This window comes from Macaca thibetana, chromosome 8 (genome assembly GCF_024542745.1).
Source record: "Macaca thibetana thibetana isolate TM-01 chromosome 8, ASM2454274v1, whole genome shotgun sequence".
NCBI classification, from domain to species: domain Eukaryota; kingdom Metazoa; phylum Chordata; class Mammalia; order Primates; family Cercopithecidae; genus Macaca; species Macaca thibetana.
In genome coordinates this window covers 128,023,750-128,041,709 of record NC_065585.1, presented here as the reverse complement: position 1 = coordinate 128,041,709, position 17,960 = coordinate 128,023,750, and the positions used below count along the sequence as shown (strand labels likewise).

Here is a 17,960-nt window from a genome sequence, read left to right as displayed (position 1 = left end):
TCACAGCCTTTTAGAAATCAATAACAGGCTGCAAGAACAGACATGTTTTCAAACAATGTGTCTTAAAACACTACCCTGATAATACAATGTTAAACAACTTTTGTAATACTTTTCTGCATCTCTTCCAGTTTTTCTCATTAATACAGAAATACTTCTGTTTGATAGTCTTTGGAAACTCTTTAAATTATTTAAACAATGAGATTAAATATATAATATATAAATTACATTATATATTTTATGTATATAATTTATATTATATAATTTATATTACATATATGTATATATAAATATGTAATTTGGGTCTTCTTTACCATTTCTGCCTGATACCACCACCATTACCATCACCACCAAACTTGATTGTTGCTTATAAATTGAAAAACTGAATTTGTTCATATGCAATTTTTCTTATCCTACTTTTGAGGTTTCCTTAGAAAGTTAAGAGACTGTCCAAAATGCTGCCCTATTCATTCAGATTCTCAAACATTTGCCTATTTAAAATAACTAATATCTCATTTTTCCTTGAAAGTAAGGAAAAAATATATATATTTTTAAATTTGCCAAAATATTGTCATCTGACTTACACAAACTCTGATGAAAGCCTTTGACTGGACAGTAAAAGGACAGCTCTTAAAAGGAAACAGTAATGAACCATATAAGAGTAGATAACTTCCATAGAACAACAAAAAAAATGTGTTCAAAGGAAGGGAAATGAATGAGAGAAATGTCTGCTACAGAATCTCTAGCCCCATGCTAACTTTTTAGTAAAGAACAAGTCTAGGTACAGTTAGCAGTGGTGTCTTTTAATCATTTAACCTATACAAAAGTACTTCCAAGGAAAATTATTTACTATTACGAACACTTAGTCCTGGGTAGACTGTATTCTAAGGCTGGTATTTTTTTTTTCTTTTTTTACTGTGTTATTTTATTGTATGTGACTTAAAGGTAGGATAAGAATGAAGTGTATGCTGAGGCAGAGGAAGTTATCATATGCTTTAGGGTGCAGGATGGAGACAGAAAGTTTGCAATTTTCTGAAATAGGAAATTAATATATGTAAATATTAATATATGGAAGTAATATGTACAAATATATTATTTTGCAATATATTTAAACAATGAGATTAAATTTGCAGTATATTGCAATATATTGCAAAGCAATATGTGCAAATATTAAAACATACATATATGTTAGAATTTCCTGGTTCTGAGTTTTAAAAAAGAGCTACAGGTATTCATAACTAAATCTTCCTGGTCTCATGCTTTCTAAGGGGGAAAAATTTTTATTAACTACTGTTTATAGATCCTGATGATTGTTTGTGGAACAGAATATGTATCATTGATTGGTTCTGCTTTCACTCCCTTCTGCCTTCCCTCACCCCCTAAACATGGAGGATGATGGACAATAAGCATATACATTACTGGCTTTATGATAAATTTAAGGTAGAATTATTGAGTAAAATATTGAAATATACTAGTACATAATTTCAAAGATTGTAGCATAGATACGTAGTTTATGGTCTTGGGAAAACAATATTGACTTGGAACCAAAATGAGTTAAAATAGTATGTTTTGTAGCCCATAATGAAGATCTTCATGGCAACCTAAAGGTCTTCATAGGTTACTGTCATTTTAAGCCAGAAAATATTAGTAGGATAAGTAGTAACATTCATTTTGAACCCAGGAAAATATCCTAAGGATGTGCTTCTAAAAGCATGAAAGATAAAGCATCATTAAAATAATCTAATAACACAACCTCATTATCACAGTAAATCATCGTAGGATAGAAGCTGTTTTCTACCTTTTAATACTGTGTATTGTAGGATGATTCATATACCCTCATGTTTCTGTTGCCCCAAATAAATTATGTCATTTTAATTAATTTTTTTGAAATCTTTAGCATTGGAGATTACTATACAGCATTATACAATATTTACATTCATGAAAGGTACTTTGGCATGTACTCATTGTGATTTATCAGTAGAAATTTATTTCTTGTGACCATTCAAAGCTACAGATGACTTTGAGTTCAGATGGGGATAGAAAAGGGTCTTTTTTCATCCAAATTTATTTGAATAAAATTACATAACTTTTATTATATACATATGATCTTTATATTGTTCTCTTTAAAAATGAGAAGCAAATAATTTCTGATAATATTTTTTTCAATAAAGTAATGTTGTTTTTGGATGGCCCCAGACAGTTTTGCTCATCAGGCGACTATGTCATTTGGCCATTTGGAGTTGGTTATGGTTTTTGCAAACAGGTATTTCTATGTGTAGCCATTTGTGTAGAGTTAGGAAAACAGAAAATTAAATGAATTTGTATATTTTTAGGATATACTTAATATATCTAATTCTTAATTTTCTGTAGTAAGAGGAAGCATTGGCCTCAGTAACTCAAAGTACATTTTAAAATTACTCATATATGGATAGATTTTAGCATTTGAATGTTGTTGGCTGAGTCTTTGCTTATCTTAATATAAAGTCACAATTGAATAAGCCTCACTGCGAAGTTCCATGCATGGATCTACTACACTTCGTGCACGGCTCATCTCCTTAATCCAGCTGAATAGGGGTTATAAATACTTGTTGAAATTGTTATCCTCAATGCATAATTTCCTTTCCATGGAATTAAAGACTTAAGCTTTTTTTTTGTTGCTGTTGCTGAAATGACTGTAAAGATACTTCCCACCTTATTTTTTTTTTCTGTAACGAATGCAGTATATCGATTGAGTTTAAATGAAAGAAATAATGATAGTATTTCTGTTTAACACTGAAACCAAGTTATAAAAAATCAACAGTAAATAATTCACTTGTGAACAGTAGAAATGCATAGTGTATAAATTCACTGATTTGCATGTCTGCTGTTACTCTGCTGATTTATACCACCTGTTTATTAAATAATGTCATTAAATTACTTAAAAACATTTTTATATTTTTAAAAACATGGAATACACAAAGGATTGTATAAAATGTGTATAAGATATTACATATTTTCTGCATAGTTAGCATTAAAAATTTCACTTTCACTAGCAGTTTATTTTAATATTCAGCTGATGAAGATACCTTCAGATTAGCTCGGGGTCTTATTTAAATTTTGTATTTTGCAGAAGAAAATGAAAACTTTTGATTTGTAAAGCTATATCAACTGCATAGTGGAAATCTGTGAAATAATTATGAACCCAACGTGTTGAAAGCATATAATGATTATTTTTCTTTTTAAAATACAATGTGAAATGTTTTCCCCAAACCAAATCCCTTATGAAAGTTCACTGTATAGAATAGTTAAAAGCAAAGTTGCTGTAGTTGAAGTGAGTGTGAACATCTTGAGCCTTTGGAGAACTGTGGGATCTGAGCAGTTTGTTTTGAAAAACAAGGACAATAGACGCTTAAAGGTGGGTCCCTTGAGCCGGTGGTGTTCTCAGCTCACCACAGGGCTGTGGAAACCTCTAGATGTGAGAAAGATAACACATGGTTGTGTTCAGTTGTGTTTATTGAATGCTTGCCTGTTATATAAATGTAGTGTTCTCCGACTTATATGAAAGTAAGTGTTCTCCGACTACAGTGAGGTGTAAGGATTGGTATCTGTTTTGCACATGGAGCCACAGCATTTTGAATTGTACCTCGCATGTAGAAAGTGTTATTTGTTGAGTGAGTGAAAGTTACATGAATAAATAGGTTTAAGGACGTTGTAAAACATGGTTTTTTTTTCACTGTTACTTAGAGCATTGTAGGTCATGGCTGGGACTAGTACATTTATCTTCTAGAAATCTTATATATTCACATATTGATCAGTCTTAGAATAGTGATTCTTTGTTTCAGTGCATTTACCTTTTCTATGTTTTTCATGTTTATTCATTTATTGACCATTCAACAAGAGTTTGAAAGCTACGATGTATCAAAATCTGTGAAGAACCATGTGGAGATACAAAGATAAGACAAGTTAAAAAGACTAGCACATGAGCCCTGCCCACAGGGACCTTACATGTGTAGTGGGGAAGGTCAATCAGATATGTACATCAGTAACATACAAATGCTTTGATGAACATATGTCCAAAATCTTGGTGTCCCAAGGTGGTGGTATTTGTGACTCTCAAAGAAAACCCAACTGTACAAAACAAAATACTTCCAAAAGCACTACCTTTGAAGGTGTTCTTTGAATTAACTGCAACAAATATCTGAGTAGCTGTTTTATTCTTGCTCCTTTCAGGATTATTGTCTAGTGTCACATTTGTCCTGAAGCCAGAGTTCAAAAAGAACCATTTCCGAGGCTGTATGAAACTAGATACCTGAGTGTCTGATTCTGTGGAGAAGCAAAAAAATAAGCAGAGTTTTTGGTAGAAACTTCACAAGTCTCAAGTCTCAGGATGTGTGCTGGTGGTAAATGGATAAAATGCCCAAGTGGAAAGCTTAGAGTATTTTGCAGTCTTGTGAATTAGAAATTACAATTTGGGACCCACTGGTCTCTTGCTGGAAAACCTTTACTGGCTGAGATCAAATGTAGACAGAACTTTGTTGGGGCCATAATCCAGCCATGGCTCAGTACATTCCCCAATTAGATTAGGGTGATTACACATCACTATTAAGGTTGACAATGTCAAGAAGTTGAACTTTAAACCAGTAAACAAATCCAACATGAGAAGAGTGAGAAAGTCTGCGTACTCCAGTATGGATCAGATCCATTGTTGAAACAGTTGAATCCATTGCTAAAGCAGTTGAATCCATTGCGAAAACTTTCATTCCATGATGACTCTTCTAAACAATTGAGAAGAAATAATACTAATCTTAGGTAAACTTTTCTGTGAATAAAATAAAGAGGAAATGCCTCTATTCTCTGAAGCAAGACTAACTTTGATTCTAAAATCTGACAGGGACATATACAAATAGAAAACTGATAGGCAAGTCTTTCTCATGGATATAGATGCATTTATTCTAAACAAAGAAATTACAGACAGTAATAAATAAGAATGGTAGTACGTTGTCAAGTTATTTCACTAATACAAGGATGGTTTACTATATGAAAATTATCAGTGTAGTTCTCTACGCTAATAGTTAAACAGAAAAAAATACCATCTTCGATATATGCATATCAGCACTTAATAGGTTCAGTGCTTATGTGGGAATAAGAGAAAAAGCAAAATAGAAGGAAATTTCCTTATTTTGACTTAAAAAAAATACAGTAAACGTCGTATTTGGCAACTTATTGAAATTCCTGAGATAAGGAATAATACAAGATGCCTGTTCTTGAGTATTTTACTGGGACCCTGAGCAGTGCATTGAGACCAAAACAAAAAACCTACACACATCCCAGTAAAAATAAAATTGCCCTTGTTCGCAGATGATTTGATTTTGTATATAGAAAAAAAATTAGATCTAATTCATAAATTCAGTAAGGTTAATGAATACATAGTAAATCATAATTCATACAATGAATCATAAAAGAAGTTTTTAAAAAATCTTTTGTCATAGCATCAAAAAAAATCTTGAATCAATCTAATAAAAGATATGCACACTGAAAACTGAAAAATTTATTCAAATAAATTTTTTAAAAACTTAAATGGCAGGTTAATCTGTTAATGGATTGGTAGACTAAACATTGTAAAGATACCCAACTTGATCTTGAGCAGAATTTCTGCAGATTTTTTGGTGTGGAAATTGACAGTGAGATTTTAGCAGCGGGTAATGAATAGAGTAGTTTAGACAATATTAAAGAAGAATAATGCTGGAGAACTTACACTTACGGGTATCAACAATTATTATAGATCTTTAATATTTAAGCCTTATGGTATTTATTTCACAAAAAGCCATCTGGAACAGAATCTATAGTCCAGAAACATACTCACACTATAAAATCACTTGATTTGTAACGAAAGTGGCCTTACAGTGCAATGAGTAAGTATAGCACTTTTGATAAATATTGCTGGGCCAACTGGATATCCATATGGGAAAAAGATGAATTTCAGCTTTTACTTCCCACCATACACAAGAGGAATCATGAATCTAAAAGTAAAATGTGAACATTTAGCAGTTTTAGAAGAAAGTATGGATATGTATCTCCATAATTGGTGGGGGGGGCAAAGATTTCTTAGAACATAAGAAGTGGTAACCATAATAGAAGCAGTAATTGATAAACTGAACTACATTAAAATTAAGAACTTCTGTTTGTCAAAAACACGATTAATAAGATGAAAAGAAAGACAGGCCTCATGTTTTGGTGAGGACTATTTGCCATGTATACATTTAACAAAGAACTTGTATCAAGAAATATAAAAAGCTTGACAAAACGAGAAGAAAAAGACAACCAAGTTTTAAAAGAGGTAAATGGCGTGCTGGGTACTTTACAAAAATGTCCAAATTTCAGTAAACATGTGAAAAGGTATTCAACCTTATTAATCAGGGAAATGCAAATAAAATGACAACGTGACACTATCATGCCTCTACCAGAAAAACTAGAATAAACACACAGAGGCACACAGCTAGTACCAATAATTGGTGAAGATGGATATCAACTGGATATCTCATGTACCGCTATGTGGAATATAAATTTCATTCAACCTCCTGAGAAATGTATTTGGTTATATCTATTAAAGCTGAGTACTTACATACTCTGTGATACAGAATTTTCCAGAAAATGTTCCTTACCTTGGGCAGGTTATGTAGATGATGATTAGGAAGAGACACGGGAGAGCTCCTGACTTTCTGATAGCGTTCCTTTGCTTGATTTCAAAGCTAGTCGCAAGGATGTGTTTGTTTTGTGAAAATTAATCTAGCTATAACTATGAATCATGCCTTTTTTGTATGAATATAGTTAAATAAAAATATTTTAGTCAGATTAATTGCAAAACTAAAACTTCCAGATTGCTAAAAGTAGTGAAATGGTGACATGTCAGTTGTCACAACCAAAAAAGGATGCATCAGTTATAAGAATTTTGATAAACTGAAACCTAGGCTGTTTTGCATTTTAGAAGTGCATGTTACTTACTGTTTTCTTGTTTCTTATGAAAAGTGCCAGAGCTGTATGAATAAATACATTTGTCACTACTTCAAATGATTCTGCATGTTATTCCAGGTTTGAACCTGGTTTTGTTTTATTAAACCATTTCCTGGCATCTTGAATAAATCATGTATTAAGATGATTTTTTAAACTTGTGACATACCATAACTAGTATTGCTACTGCTGTTGTCTCTTTTCCTCCGTGTAGAATGTAAGCTTCTTGATGACAGTTTTCTATCTTATATTTTTGTTCATCGCTTTATTCTCTGCTTCTAAATCAGTTCTTAAATATATAGTATCTTGAGTGAATAAATGAATCTTTTTTAAATATCAGGGCACATGCTACTTATTCAAGATTTCTAGCTGAGGATGGGAAGCCTCTTGATTTTACTTAATTCTTACATCTCTAGTGTCTGGTATACAGTAGTACTCCAGTAAGTAATTGTTAAATAAATAAAACAAACTGGAAGGGTTCTGTGGAGAACCATCTATGGGCCATGAGTTAACCCTGTTTTAGTAGAAGATTGACTGGGTTGACATAGCATTAACAAGATGTGGATGCAGGCATTACCATCATGGATGCAGGGGGAAGCAGGAAGAGTGGCCTGAATGGAGAGTGCAGTGCCAGTTAAGGCGTGCTAGCACATAGAGCCATTTAGGAGTATGGGAGCAAATTGTGGAGGGCTTTGGAATAATAATAATATTTATTGAGCATGTGTTGTGTATTATGTGCAATTTTTAAGTACTCTACATGGATTAACCTACTTAAAACCCCTGCAGTTTAGGAAGATTGATACCAGTATTATCCTAATGTTTTAGATAGGAAACTGAGGCCCAAAGCAATGGACTTGCTCAAGGTTGCACAGGTGCTGAAGATACGTCTGCAACTTGAGTATTACAATTTACAAGCCTCCATTCCCAACTATTATAATAAAGTTCTAGGCAAGGTACTTTAAACATACCAGTGGTAGGTCTTAAGAGCATAGAAGGTTCTTGGGTAGATACTCCTGTTTGTGAATATCTTAGTTGGTTAAATATTTTTATAGCCAAAGAAAGACTTTTTATATTCTCATTCTCTCTCTCTCCTTCTTCCCCTCTCCCCCCACCTCTCTCTCTCTCTCTCCTCCATCTCCCTCCTCTCTCTCCCTCCTCTTTCTCTCTGTTTCTCTCTCTTTCTCTGTCTCTGCCTCTCCCCCCTTCCTTCCCCTCCCCCTGCCTTTAGGAGATGTCCAGGCTGGAGTGCAGTGACATGATCTTGGCTCACTGCAACCTTCACTTCCTGGGCTCAAGTCATTCTCCTGCCTCAACCTCCTGAGTAGCTGAGACTACAGGTGCACGCCACCATGCCCAACAAATTTTTGTGTTTTTTTTTTTATAGAGACAGGGTTTTGCCATGTTAGCCCAGCTGGTCTCACCCCTGGGCTCAAGCGATCCTCTTGCCTCACTCTCCCAAAGTGCTGGAATTACAGGTATGAGCCACCACGCTCAGCCAGTTTACCTGCTTTCTTCATTTTCTTTCTAACTCTCTGACTTGTGCGTCCCAGTTTCCTGGGCAGCTGTTCATGAACCAGCTTATGGGATTATTTTCTATGCCTGCTTTTCTTCTCCCACCCTACCTACTGTCCTAGAACAACTTCATCCATTCCTATGACTATAGTAACCAACTATGTGCTCACAATCCCCAAATCTATAGCTTTTTCCTAGATGACTGTTATTAAACAGTATATGCAAGTGTCTCGTAGACATCTCAGTGGTTTTTTGAAGTGAATGTTTTGAAAGCACATTAGAATCAGTCATTTTAAAACTGAACTCCAGATCTTTGTAACCTGCTTCCCTTTCACTTACATGCTTCTGTCACTCTGTATCTCACTGGGCCATACTACTCTGCTGCTCCAGTCATATCAGAAACAGTGGGGTTAGTTTTGATTCTCTTATTTTCTATCACATCACTCAATCACCAAAACTTACTGACTCCACCTATTAAATATTTGCCCTGTATGTCTGCTTCTCTCAATTGTTACCTGTATCATGAAGTAGACCACAGTAGTCTCTCGTATTTATGCATCAGCCTCCAAACTGATGTCTCCAGTCTATTCTCCAAACTGTGATTAGTGCCTCCTTTCTAAAATACATACTTCACCATGTGCTTTTGTAATTCAGTATTGGAATATTATGGAATCAGTAAATGGAGGGAGAGAAGGAGTGAACATATACATAAAAGCAAAACCAAAGGTATATACCATAGTTACCGTTGCTGTTTTAGTGACAAGGGTTAGGGCATAAAAAGATAAAACTGTAGTATTACCAAGTGTTTATTAAAAACAAAAGGTAATTTGTTTATACTATAAATGTTTTTGCTCACAAGATGTATCTTTTCCTGGATTTTTTTTTTTTTAAGATAGGGTCTTGCTCTGTTGCCCAGGCTGGAATGCAGTCACATGATCATGGCTCACTGCAGTCTCGACCTCCCAGCTCAGATGATCCTCTCACCTCAGCCTCCTGAGTAGCTGGGACTACAGGTGCACGCCACCATGCCTGGCTAATTTTTTATTTTTATTTTTATTTATTTATTTTTTTTGTAGAGATGGTTTTGCCATGTTGCCCAGACTGGTCTCAAACTCTTGAGCTCAAATGATCCACCTGCCTCAGCCTCCCAAAGTGCTGGGATTACAGGTGTGAGCCACTGTCCCTGGCCTGCAGTTTTTTTTAAGGGCTCATTCTGTTGCCCAGGCTGGGTTTGAAACCCTGAGCTCAAGGGATCCTCCCATCTCAGTCTTCTGAGTAGTTGAGATTATAAGCACATGCCACCATGTCTGGCTCCTTTTTCTGGATTTTAAAATATAGTCTGCCTAAAACACTATGTTATATTTATAGCATAAATAATCAACTTTAATGTATACTCCAAATTTACTGATATGATACTCTTATACATTAAATATAGAATTTATTTCTCTCATATAACAATTTCAAATTTTTAATTGATGTTTTTAGATGGGGAATCACTCTCTGTGCTCACCCTGGGCTTAATAGTCTATCTAGTCTGTTTACCAAGTTTAAGTGAAAATATTTTATAAAATCCTGACTCAGAAAATATTCCAACCTAGGCTTAGTCTGTAAGACAAATCTGGCTTTTAACAAGTCTGAGTTAATTTCAGAGTTATTCTCAAGAAAGTCAGAAAGGGCTTCAGATTAACCCCTCTAAAGCTGTGTCATTATCTGTTGCAACACTTTGGCTGCCAAGCAGAAAACACAATCCAAATGTATTTTCTGGGTTTAGATATTGTTTCTTATTTGCCCCACTTTACTTCTTCCCTTTTGTATCCTTTTCTTCTTTAAAAATTGTGCTAACCTAGAACATTTAGACTCCCAGTCATATGTTGCTCATTCTTGTCTTTGGTGTTTGTGGTAGTGGTGGTGGTGGTACTGTTTTTGGTACAAATGCCTATCAGAGCCAGGAAGCTGAAGTAAGGAGTGATTGGGCAAGATACAGGACATCAGGAAGTCCAGGTACCATTTTGACCTAGAGAACATATTTGGTCTAAAGGAGTCCCATTTCATTAACTTAAAAATATTTTATGATTTAAACAAAACATTCTGACATCTCAGTTACACTGATTGAACTGTGACTTCTGGTTTATACATTCTCTGCCCACCCTCCCTGCAATGCCTTGATCTTCAATATTAGTTTTCCAAATACAGTTTTTTCTGATACGTCCAGCAGGTATATAATCTCTGTGAGTTATTCCTGGCTGTGTCTTTTTGTGATATCTTCTATCTCTTAACATCTTCTGAATTTACTATGTCGTACACTTTGCTGAAAGTATTTAGGTACTTAACAGAGATTTAAGTACCATAATCCAAGAATGTAGGCTTTTGGTTATCCAAACTAATAGAAGAATGATGTTTAGAGGATATAGAAGATGATTATCATATCCTTTAAAATATCACTAAAACATCAAGCGTGTCATCTGTGCTTCTCACTGGCTCAGGTGAGCACATAATATCAGATTGCCTGTCACCAGGTCAGATGCTTTACATATGTTACCCGATGCAATCATTAACATATTTCTTTAACAGAGCTGGCATCCCAATTTTATAGATATGGAATCTGAGATGTAGGGAGAATAAGTAACTTACTCAAAGTCACATAGTTAATAAGTGAAAATTTTTTAAATGGGTGAGCTGATATATGATTTTTAAAAGGTAGTTTCTTGATGACCATTGTCTTTTAGAAATGCATTATTCTGGTATTCTTTGGTTTACATATTGATATATTGCACCCTGTTTTTCAGTGTATAGTCTTTGCTATGACTTCTGGCCAGATGTGGAACCATATCCGTGGACCTCCATATGCTCATAAGAACCCACACAATGGACAAGTGGTAAGTATAATTTGTAAGCATGAATATTCTGAAGTTTAATCCAGCTTAATTCAGGAATAAGAAATTATGTTTAGTATTTAGTAGGAAAATATGCTGTTTGTAATTCAAAATATATATTCTTTCTAATTTATTACCTGTGTCAGATATACACATACGCACACACACACACACAATATTACTTTTTTTAAGGATGAAGTTCGCTTTAATGTTGATTTTAAAAATTAGTATCTACCGTATCAAATATACGTGCATACACTATTTTTTCAAGTTTATCTACTGCTATGGCAATAATATATAACCGCACTAGAGGAAATTGGAACAGTTTGTAGTCAGTGTCCCTCCCATCCATGGTAAATTTAATTTTCTTCAGAAGAGATTAATTACGACATTGTCAAAAACCCTAGTGGTCATTGTATTAGAATGTTAGGAGCTCTTTGCCACAGAAGTAAAAGTGAAATTGATGTGCTGTTACATTAGTAGCAGAGTTCACATTAGTGACTGCCACTGAATTCACATAACTGAGTTTGTTGCCTTCTCCTTACATTCCATGAGTAGGAAATACTGTGATAAATCAACATAGAAACATACTGTCTTTGAGACAGTATTAGGGTGGTGAAGATGAACAGTTTTTCATTTTCTCTCTGACTTTTTCTACTTTTTCTTTTGGAAAAGGTACGTATTTTCCTACTACAGTGGTGAGGGAGCTGAGGTATTTATACACCAGATCTCATCAGTCATTTGCTGAGTGCTATTCTCTTGGCAGAGTTATTACTTCTCCAGCACTGGTGGACTTCATCTGTCAAAGAAAGCCAGCCAGTCAAAGAAATGCAGGTGCTGGTGGTGGAAGTCAGGCTGGAACACACTAAGGCATTAAGGGCAAAGAAACATGGGCAGTGTACTACTCATAGACTGTATTTACTACAACTTAGGTTAGTTTATTCTGTTTTAGTAGATTCCAACGGAGAGGACAAAAATCATGAAAAAAAACACATTTGGTATTGGTTTTATTTCAAGCTGTGCTCTGGAAAACAAAGCAACAAAAGTCTCATCAATTAAATATAGTTTTATTTATAAGCCAGTATCATATGTCTTGTAAACAGTCCTTCAGAAAAAAGTATAAAAATATATGCATATTTAAGAACATCTATCTCTATAAGAAATTTTATCTTTATTTCACATTTTAACAGGTCTTTTTAAAAATTTTAGATTGATGGAGTACATGCGCAGGTTGTTACAAGAGTATATTGTGTGGTGCTGAGGATTGGGCATTGCTGAGGCCATCACACAGATAGGAAGTTTTTCAGATTTTGGCCTCCTTCCCTCACTCCCTCTTTTTGGAGTCCCTAGCATCTGTTCTAATGTATATGTCCATATGCACCCAAGGTTTAGCTCCCACTTGTGAGAACATACAATATTTGTTTTCCTGTTTCTGCATGAATTTGCAACTCCAGCTGCATTCATGTTGATTCAGAGGACGTGATTTTGTTGTTTGTAATGGCTGCATAGTATTCCCTGGTGTATATGTACCATATTTTCTTTATTTAATTCACTGTGGATGAGCACCTAGGTTGATTTAATGTCTTCGCTATTGTGAATACTGCTACAGTGAACATACAAGTACTTGTGTCTTTTTGGTAGAACTGTTTATTTTCTTTTATGTATATACCCAGTAATGAGATTGCTAGGTAGAATGGCAGTTCTCATTTTAGTTCCTTGAAAGATCTCCAAACTGCTTTCCACAGTGGCTGAACTAATTTACATTCCCAGCAGTGGCGTATAAGCATTCCCTTTTCTCCACAGCCTTGCAAACATCTGTGTTTTTTTGACTTTTCTATAATAGCCATTCTGACTTGTGTGGTGTCTCATTGTAGTTTTGATTTGCGTTTCTCTGATGATTAGTGTTGATGAGCCTTTTTTTCATGTTTATTGACCACTTGTATGTTTTCTTTTGAGAAGTATCAGTTCATATCCTTTGCCCACTTTTTAATGGGGTTCTTTATTTTTTACTTAAGTTTTTTAAGTTCCTTATAGATTCTGGATATTAGTCCTTCATCAGATGCATAGTTTGTATTTTCTCCTATGCAGGTTGTCAATTTACTCTGTTGATAGTTTCTTTTGCTGTGTAGAAGCTCTTCAGTATAATTAGGTTCTACTTGTCAATTTTTGTTTTATTTGGATTGCTCTTGAAGACTTAGTCATGAAATGTTTGACTAGACCAGTGTACAAAAGGATATTTCTTAGGTTTTCATCTGGGATTTTTATAGTTTTAGGTATTTTTAAGTCTTTAATCCATTTTGAGTTAATTTTGTATATATGGAAAGCTAGGAGTCAAGTTTCATTCTTTTGCATATGACTAGCCACTTACCCCAGCACCATTTATTGAATAGGTGTTTATTCCCCATTGTTTGTGTAGACTTTGTCAAAGATCAGGTGGTTGTAGATGTGTAACTTTACTTCTGGGTTGTCTGTTTTGTTGCATTGGTCTGCATGTCTATTTTTGTACCAATACTATGCTGTTTTGGTTACTGTTGCTTTGTAGTATAGTTTGATGTTAGGTAATATCCCTCTAGCTTTGTCATTTTTGCTTAGGATTACTTTGACTATTTATGCTATGTTTGGGTTCCATATGAATTTTAGAATAGCTTTTTTTTTTTCCCAATTCTGTGAAAAATCATGGTAAATGGAGAGGAATGGTACTTAACCTGTACATTGCTTTGGGCAGAATGGCCATTTTAATGATAGTGAGCCTTCCAATCCATGAGCATGGGATGTTTTTCCCTTTATTTGTGTCATCCGTGATTTCTTTCAGCAATGTTTTGTAGCTCTCCTTATAGAGATCTTTCACCTCTTTGGTTACATGTACGCCTAGGTAATGTGTGTGTGTGTGTGGCAGTTGTGAATAAGAATGTGTTCTTGATTTGATTCTCAGCTTGAACGTTATCTCAATAACTCAAGCATTATTTAGAAATGCTACTAATTTTTGTAGATTGATTTTGTATCCCGAAACTTTACTGAAATCGTTTATCAAGCCTTTTGCTAGAGTCTTTAGGGTTTTCTAGATATAGAATCATATGGTCTGCAAAAAGAGATACTTTGACTTATTCTTTTCCTAAACGGATGTCTTCTGTTTCTTTTTCTTGCCTTATTGCTCTCATGAAGACTTCCAGTACTATGCTGAATAGGAGCAGAGAGTGGACATACTTGTCTTGTTCCAGTTCTCAGGGAGAATGGTTACAGCTGTTGTCTCTTGTTCGGTATGATGTTGCCTGTGGGTTTGTCTTAGATGGCTCTTATGATTTTGAAGTATATTCCTTTGATGCATTTGAGGATTTTTATCACGAATAGATGCTGGACATTATTGAAAGCTTTTTCTGTGCCTATTGTGATGATGGTATGGTTTTGTTTTTAAATATGTTTATGTGGCATATTACATTTATTGATTTGTGTATGTTGAACCAACTTGGCATTCCAGAAATGAAACCTCCTTGATTATAGTGAGTTAACTTTTGAATGTGCTGTTGGATTCAGTTTGCTATAATAATATTTTGTTGAGGATTTTTACATCTATGTTCATTAGTGATATTGGTGTATAATTTTTTGTTGTTGTGTCTTTGCCAGGTTTTGGTATCAGTGCTGCTGGCTACATAGAATGTGTTAGGGAGGATTCCTCCTTTGTTTTTTTTTTTTTTCTGAGTAGTTTCAGTAGGGTTGGTACCAGTTCTTCTTTATATATTTTACAGAATTCATCTGAATACATCTGGTCCAGGGCTTTTTTTGGTTAGTAGGTTTTTTATTACTGATTCAATTTCGGAAGTCAGTATTTGTCTGTTCAGGGTTTCGGTTTGTTCCTGGTTCAGTCTTGGAAGAGTGTATGTTTCCAGGAATTTATCTATTTACTCTAGATTTTCTAGTTTTTGTACAATGAGGTATCAATATAGTATCTTTTTTATTTCTGTGGCATCAGTTGTAACGTCACCTTTGTCATTTCTGATTGTGCTTATTTGGATCTTTTCTTTTTCTTCTTTGTTAATCTAGCCAATAGTCTTTTGATCTTGTTTATCCTTTCAAAGAACCAACTTTTGGTTTCATTGATTCTTTATGTAGATTTCTGGGCTTCAATTTCATTCAGTTATGCTCTGAATTTAGTTATTTATTTTTGTCTGCTACCTTTTGGGCTAGTTTTTTCTTGTTTTTCTAATTTCTCTAGATGTGATGTTACATCGTTGAGATTTTTCTGTCTTCTTGATATAGGTATTTAAACACTATAAACATTTCTCTTAACATTGCTTTTACTGTATCCTAAAGATTTTGGTATGTTGTATCTTTGCTGTCATTTGATTCAAAGAATTTTTTATTTTCTGCCTTAATTTGTTATTTACCCAAAAATCATTCAGGAGCAAGTTGTTTAGTTACTGTGTAATTTTGTGTTTTTGAGATTTCCTCTTGAAATTAATTTCTATTTTTATTCCACTGTGATCTGAGAATATGCTCGGTATGATTTTGATTGTTTTGAATACTTTGTGACCAAGGATGTGATTGATCTTTGAGTATGTTTCATGTTCAGATAAGATAAGAAGAATGTTTTTTCTGTGGTTGTTTTGCAGAGTATTCTGTAGATGTCAGTTAAGTCCATTGCATTTAATTTAAGTTCAGAATTTCTTTGTTAATTTTCTGCCTCAGTTATCTGTCTAATGCTGTGATTGAGGTCTCGACATTCCCCCACTATTGTTGTGTGCCTATCCAAGTCTTTTTGTAAGTCTAGAAATTTTTTATGAATGTTTTATGAATCTAGGTGCTCCAATTTTGGATGCATATATATTTAAGATACTTAAGTCTTCTGAATGAACTCTTTATCATTATGTAATTACCTTCTTTGTCCTTTTTTAACTGTTGTTGATTTAAAGTCAGTTTTATCTCATATAAGTACAGTCTCTGCTGTGTTTTGTTTTTCTTTTGAGTGTTAGATCTTTATCCATTACTTTGAGCCTATGAGTATTGTTACATGTGAAATGGATCTATTGGAGATGGAACATATTTTAATGCAGTTTTCCACTGTCTATTAAGTGGAGCATGTAGACTGTTTACATTCAACGTTAATACTGATATGCGAAGTTTTCTTCCTGTTGTGGTGGTGTTAGCTGGTTAACCTTTAGTCTTGATTGTGTAGTTGCGTTATAGGGTCTCTGGGCCATGTGCTTATGTGTGTTTCTGTGGTGGCAGCTATTATTCTTTTGTTTCCATGTTTAGAACTTTCTTAAGTAGCTCTTGTAAAGCCAGTCTTGTGGTAATGAATTCTCGTAGTGATTGATTCTCTGGGAAAGATTTTATTTTTTCACTTATCAGCTTATTTGGCATGAGATGAAATTCTTGGTTGGAATTTTGTTTCTTTAAGAATTCTAAAAGTTGGCCCCGCTCTCTTCTGGCTTGTATGTTTTCTGACAGGAATTCCTATGTTAGCCTGATGGAGTTCCCTTCATAGGTGATATGACCCTTTTCTCTAGCTGCCTTAAGATTTTTCTTTTGCATTGTCCTTGGAAAGGCTGATGACTATTTGCCTTGGGGACAGTCACCTTGTGTAGTTTCTTGCAGGGAATCTCTGCATTTCTTTTTATTTGCACATTCATTTCTCTAACGAGATTGGGGAAATATTTGTGGGTTATATCCTCAAATATGTTTTCCAAGTTTTCTGCTTTCTCTTAAGAATGCAAAATGAGTCATAGATTTGGTTATTTTACATAATCTCTTATTTCTCAGAGGCTTTGTTCATTTTTTAAAATTATTTTTTCTTTATCTGACTGGGTTGATTTGAAGGAGTGATCTTCAGGCTCTGAAATTGTTTCTTCTGCTTGATCTAGTCTATTGTTAAGACTTCCAACTGTAATTTGAAATTCCTGTAGTGGATTTCTCAATTCCAGAGGTTTAGTTTGTTTCTTTCTTACTATATCTTTGTTGTCTTTCAAATTTTGAATTGCTTTTCTGACGTGCTTGGAGGGGATTTCAACTTCCTGTTGGATCTCATTGAGCTTCTTTGCCATCCAGCTTCTGAATTTATATCTTTAATTTCACACATTTCATCCTGGTTAGGATCGATTGTTAGGGAGCTAGTGCAATCCTTTGGACATTACAAAAGACGAACTTTTTCAATTCTTGTACTTCCTGCACTGATTCCTTCTCAGAAAGAACTGGTGCTGCTTTTTCTTTTTGAATTTGCTGTTGTTTGGTTGGGGCTTTTTATTTTTATATTCTTTTTTCCTTGAAAGTTTGACTATGGTGTATGGTGTGTATAGTCAGTTGGCTTTGTCTCTGAGTGCTTTCATAGGGCCAAGACTTTGTACGGTTTCCTTGGTTGTAAATAGGTTCCTGTGGTGGGTTTCACATGCTCTGAGTGTTGAAGCAATGTGGTTTTGTTTGGTGGTGTAATTCAGAGTGCAGTCCACTGGATGACACTTAAGAGGTAAGGGCACGCAAATAGGATCTTAGTTGTGCTCTCCACTATTGTATTTCATTGCATCCACAGTAGTGCTCTGGGGAGGGAAGGCGGGGGCGAGATATGACTGCCTCTCTGCTTTCTGAGCTTTGGCGGTAACC

At 34.6% G+C, this 17,960-nt stretch overlaps 1 protein-coding gene across 9 annotated transcripts in view; it reads left to right on the top strand.

The window, feature by feature from the left end:
• Positions 1-17,960, top strand: part of TUSC3 (tumor suppressor candidate 3) — a 231,473-nt gene that overhangs the window by 118,522 nt on the left and 94,991 nt on the right. For all 9 annotated transcript variants that reach the window (XR_007728365.1, XM_050802176.1, XM_050802174.1 and 6 more), the window contains one exon: positions 11,283-11,372. Coding sequence is in view for 8 of the 9 variants with exons in the window: in XM_050802176.1 (XP_050658133.1) it covers positions 11,283-11,372 (90 nt within the window). In the remaining variant the exon portion in view is untranslated. The remainder of the gene's footprint in view (positions 1-11,282; positions 11,373-17,960) is intronic.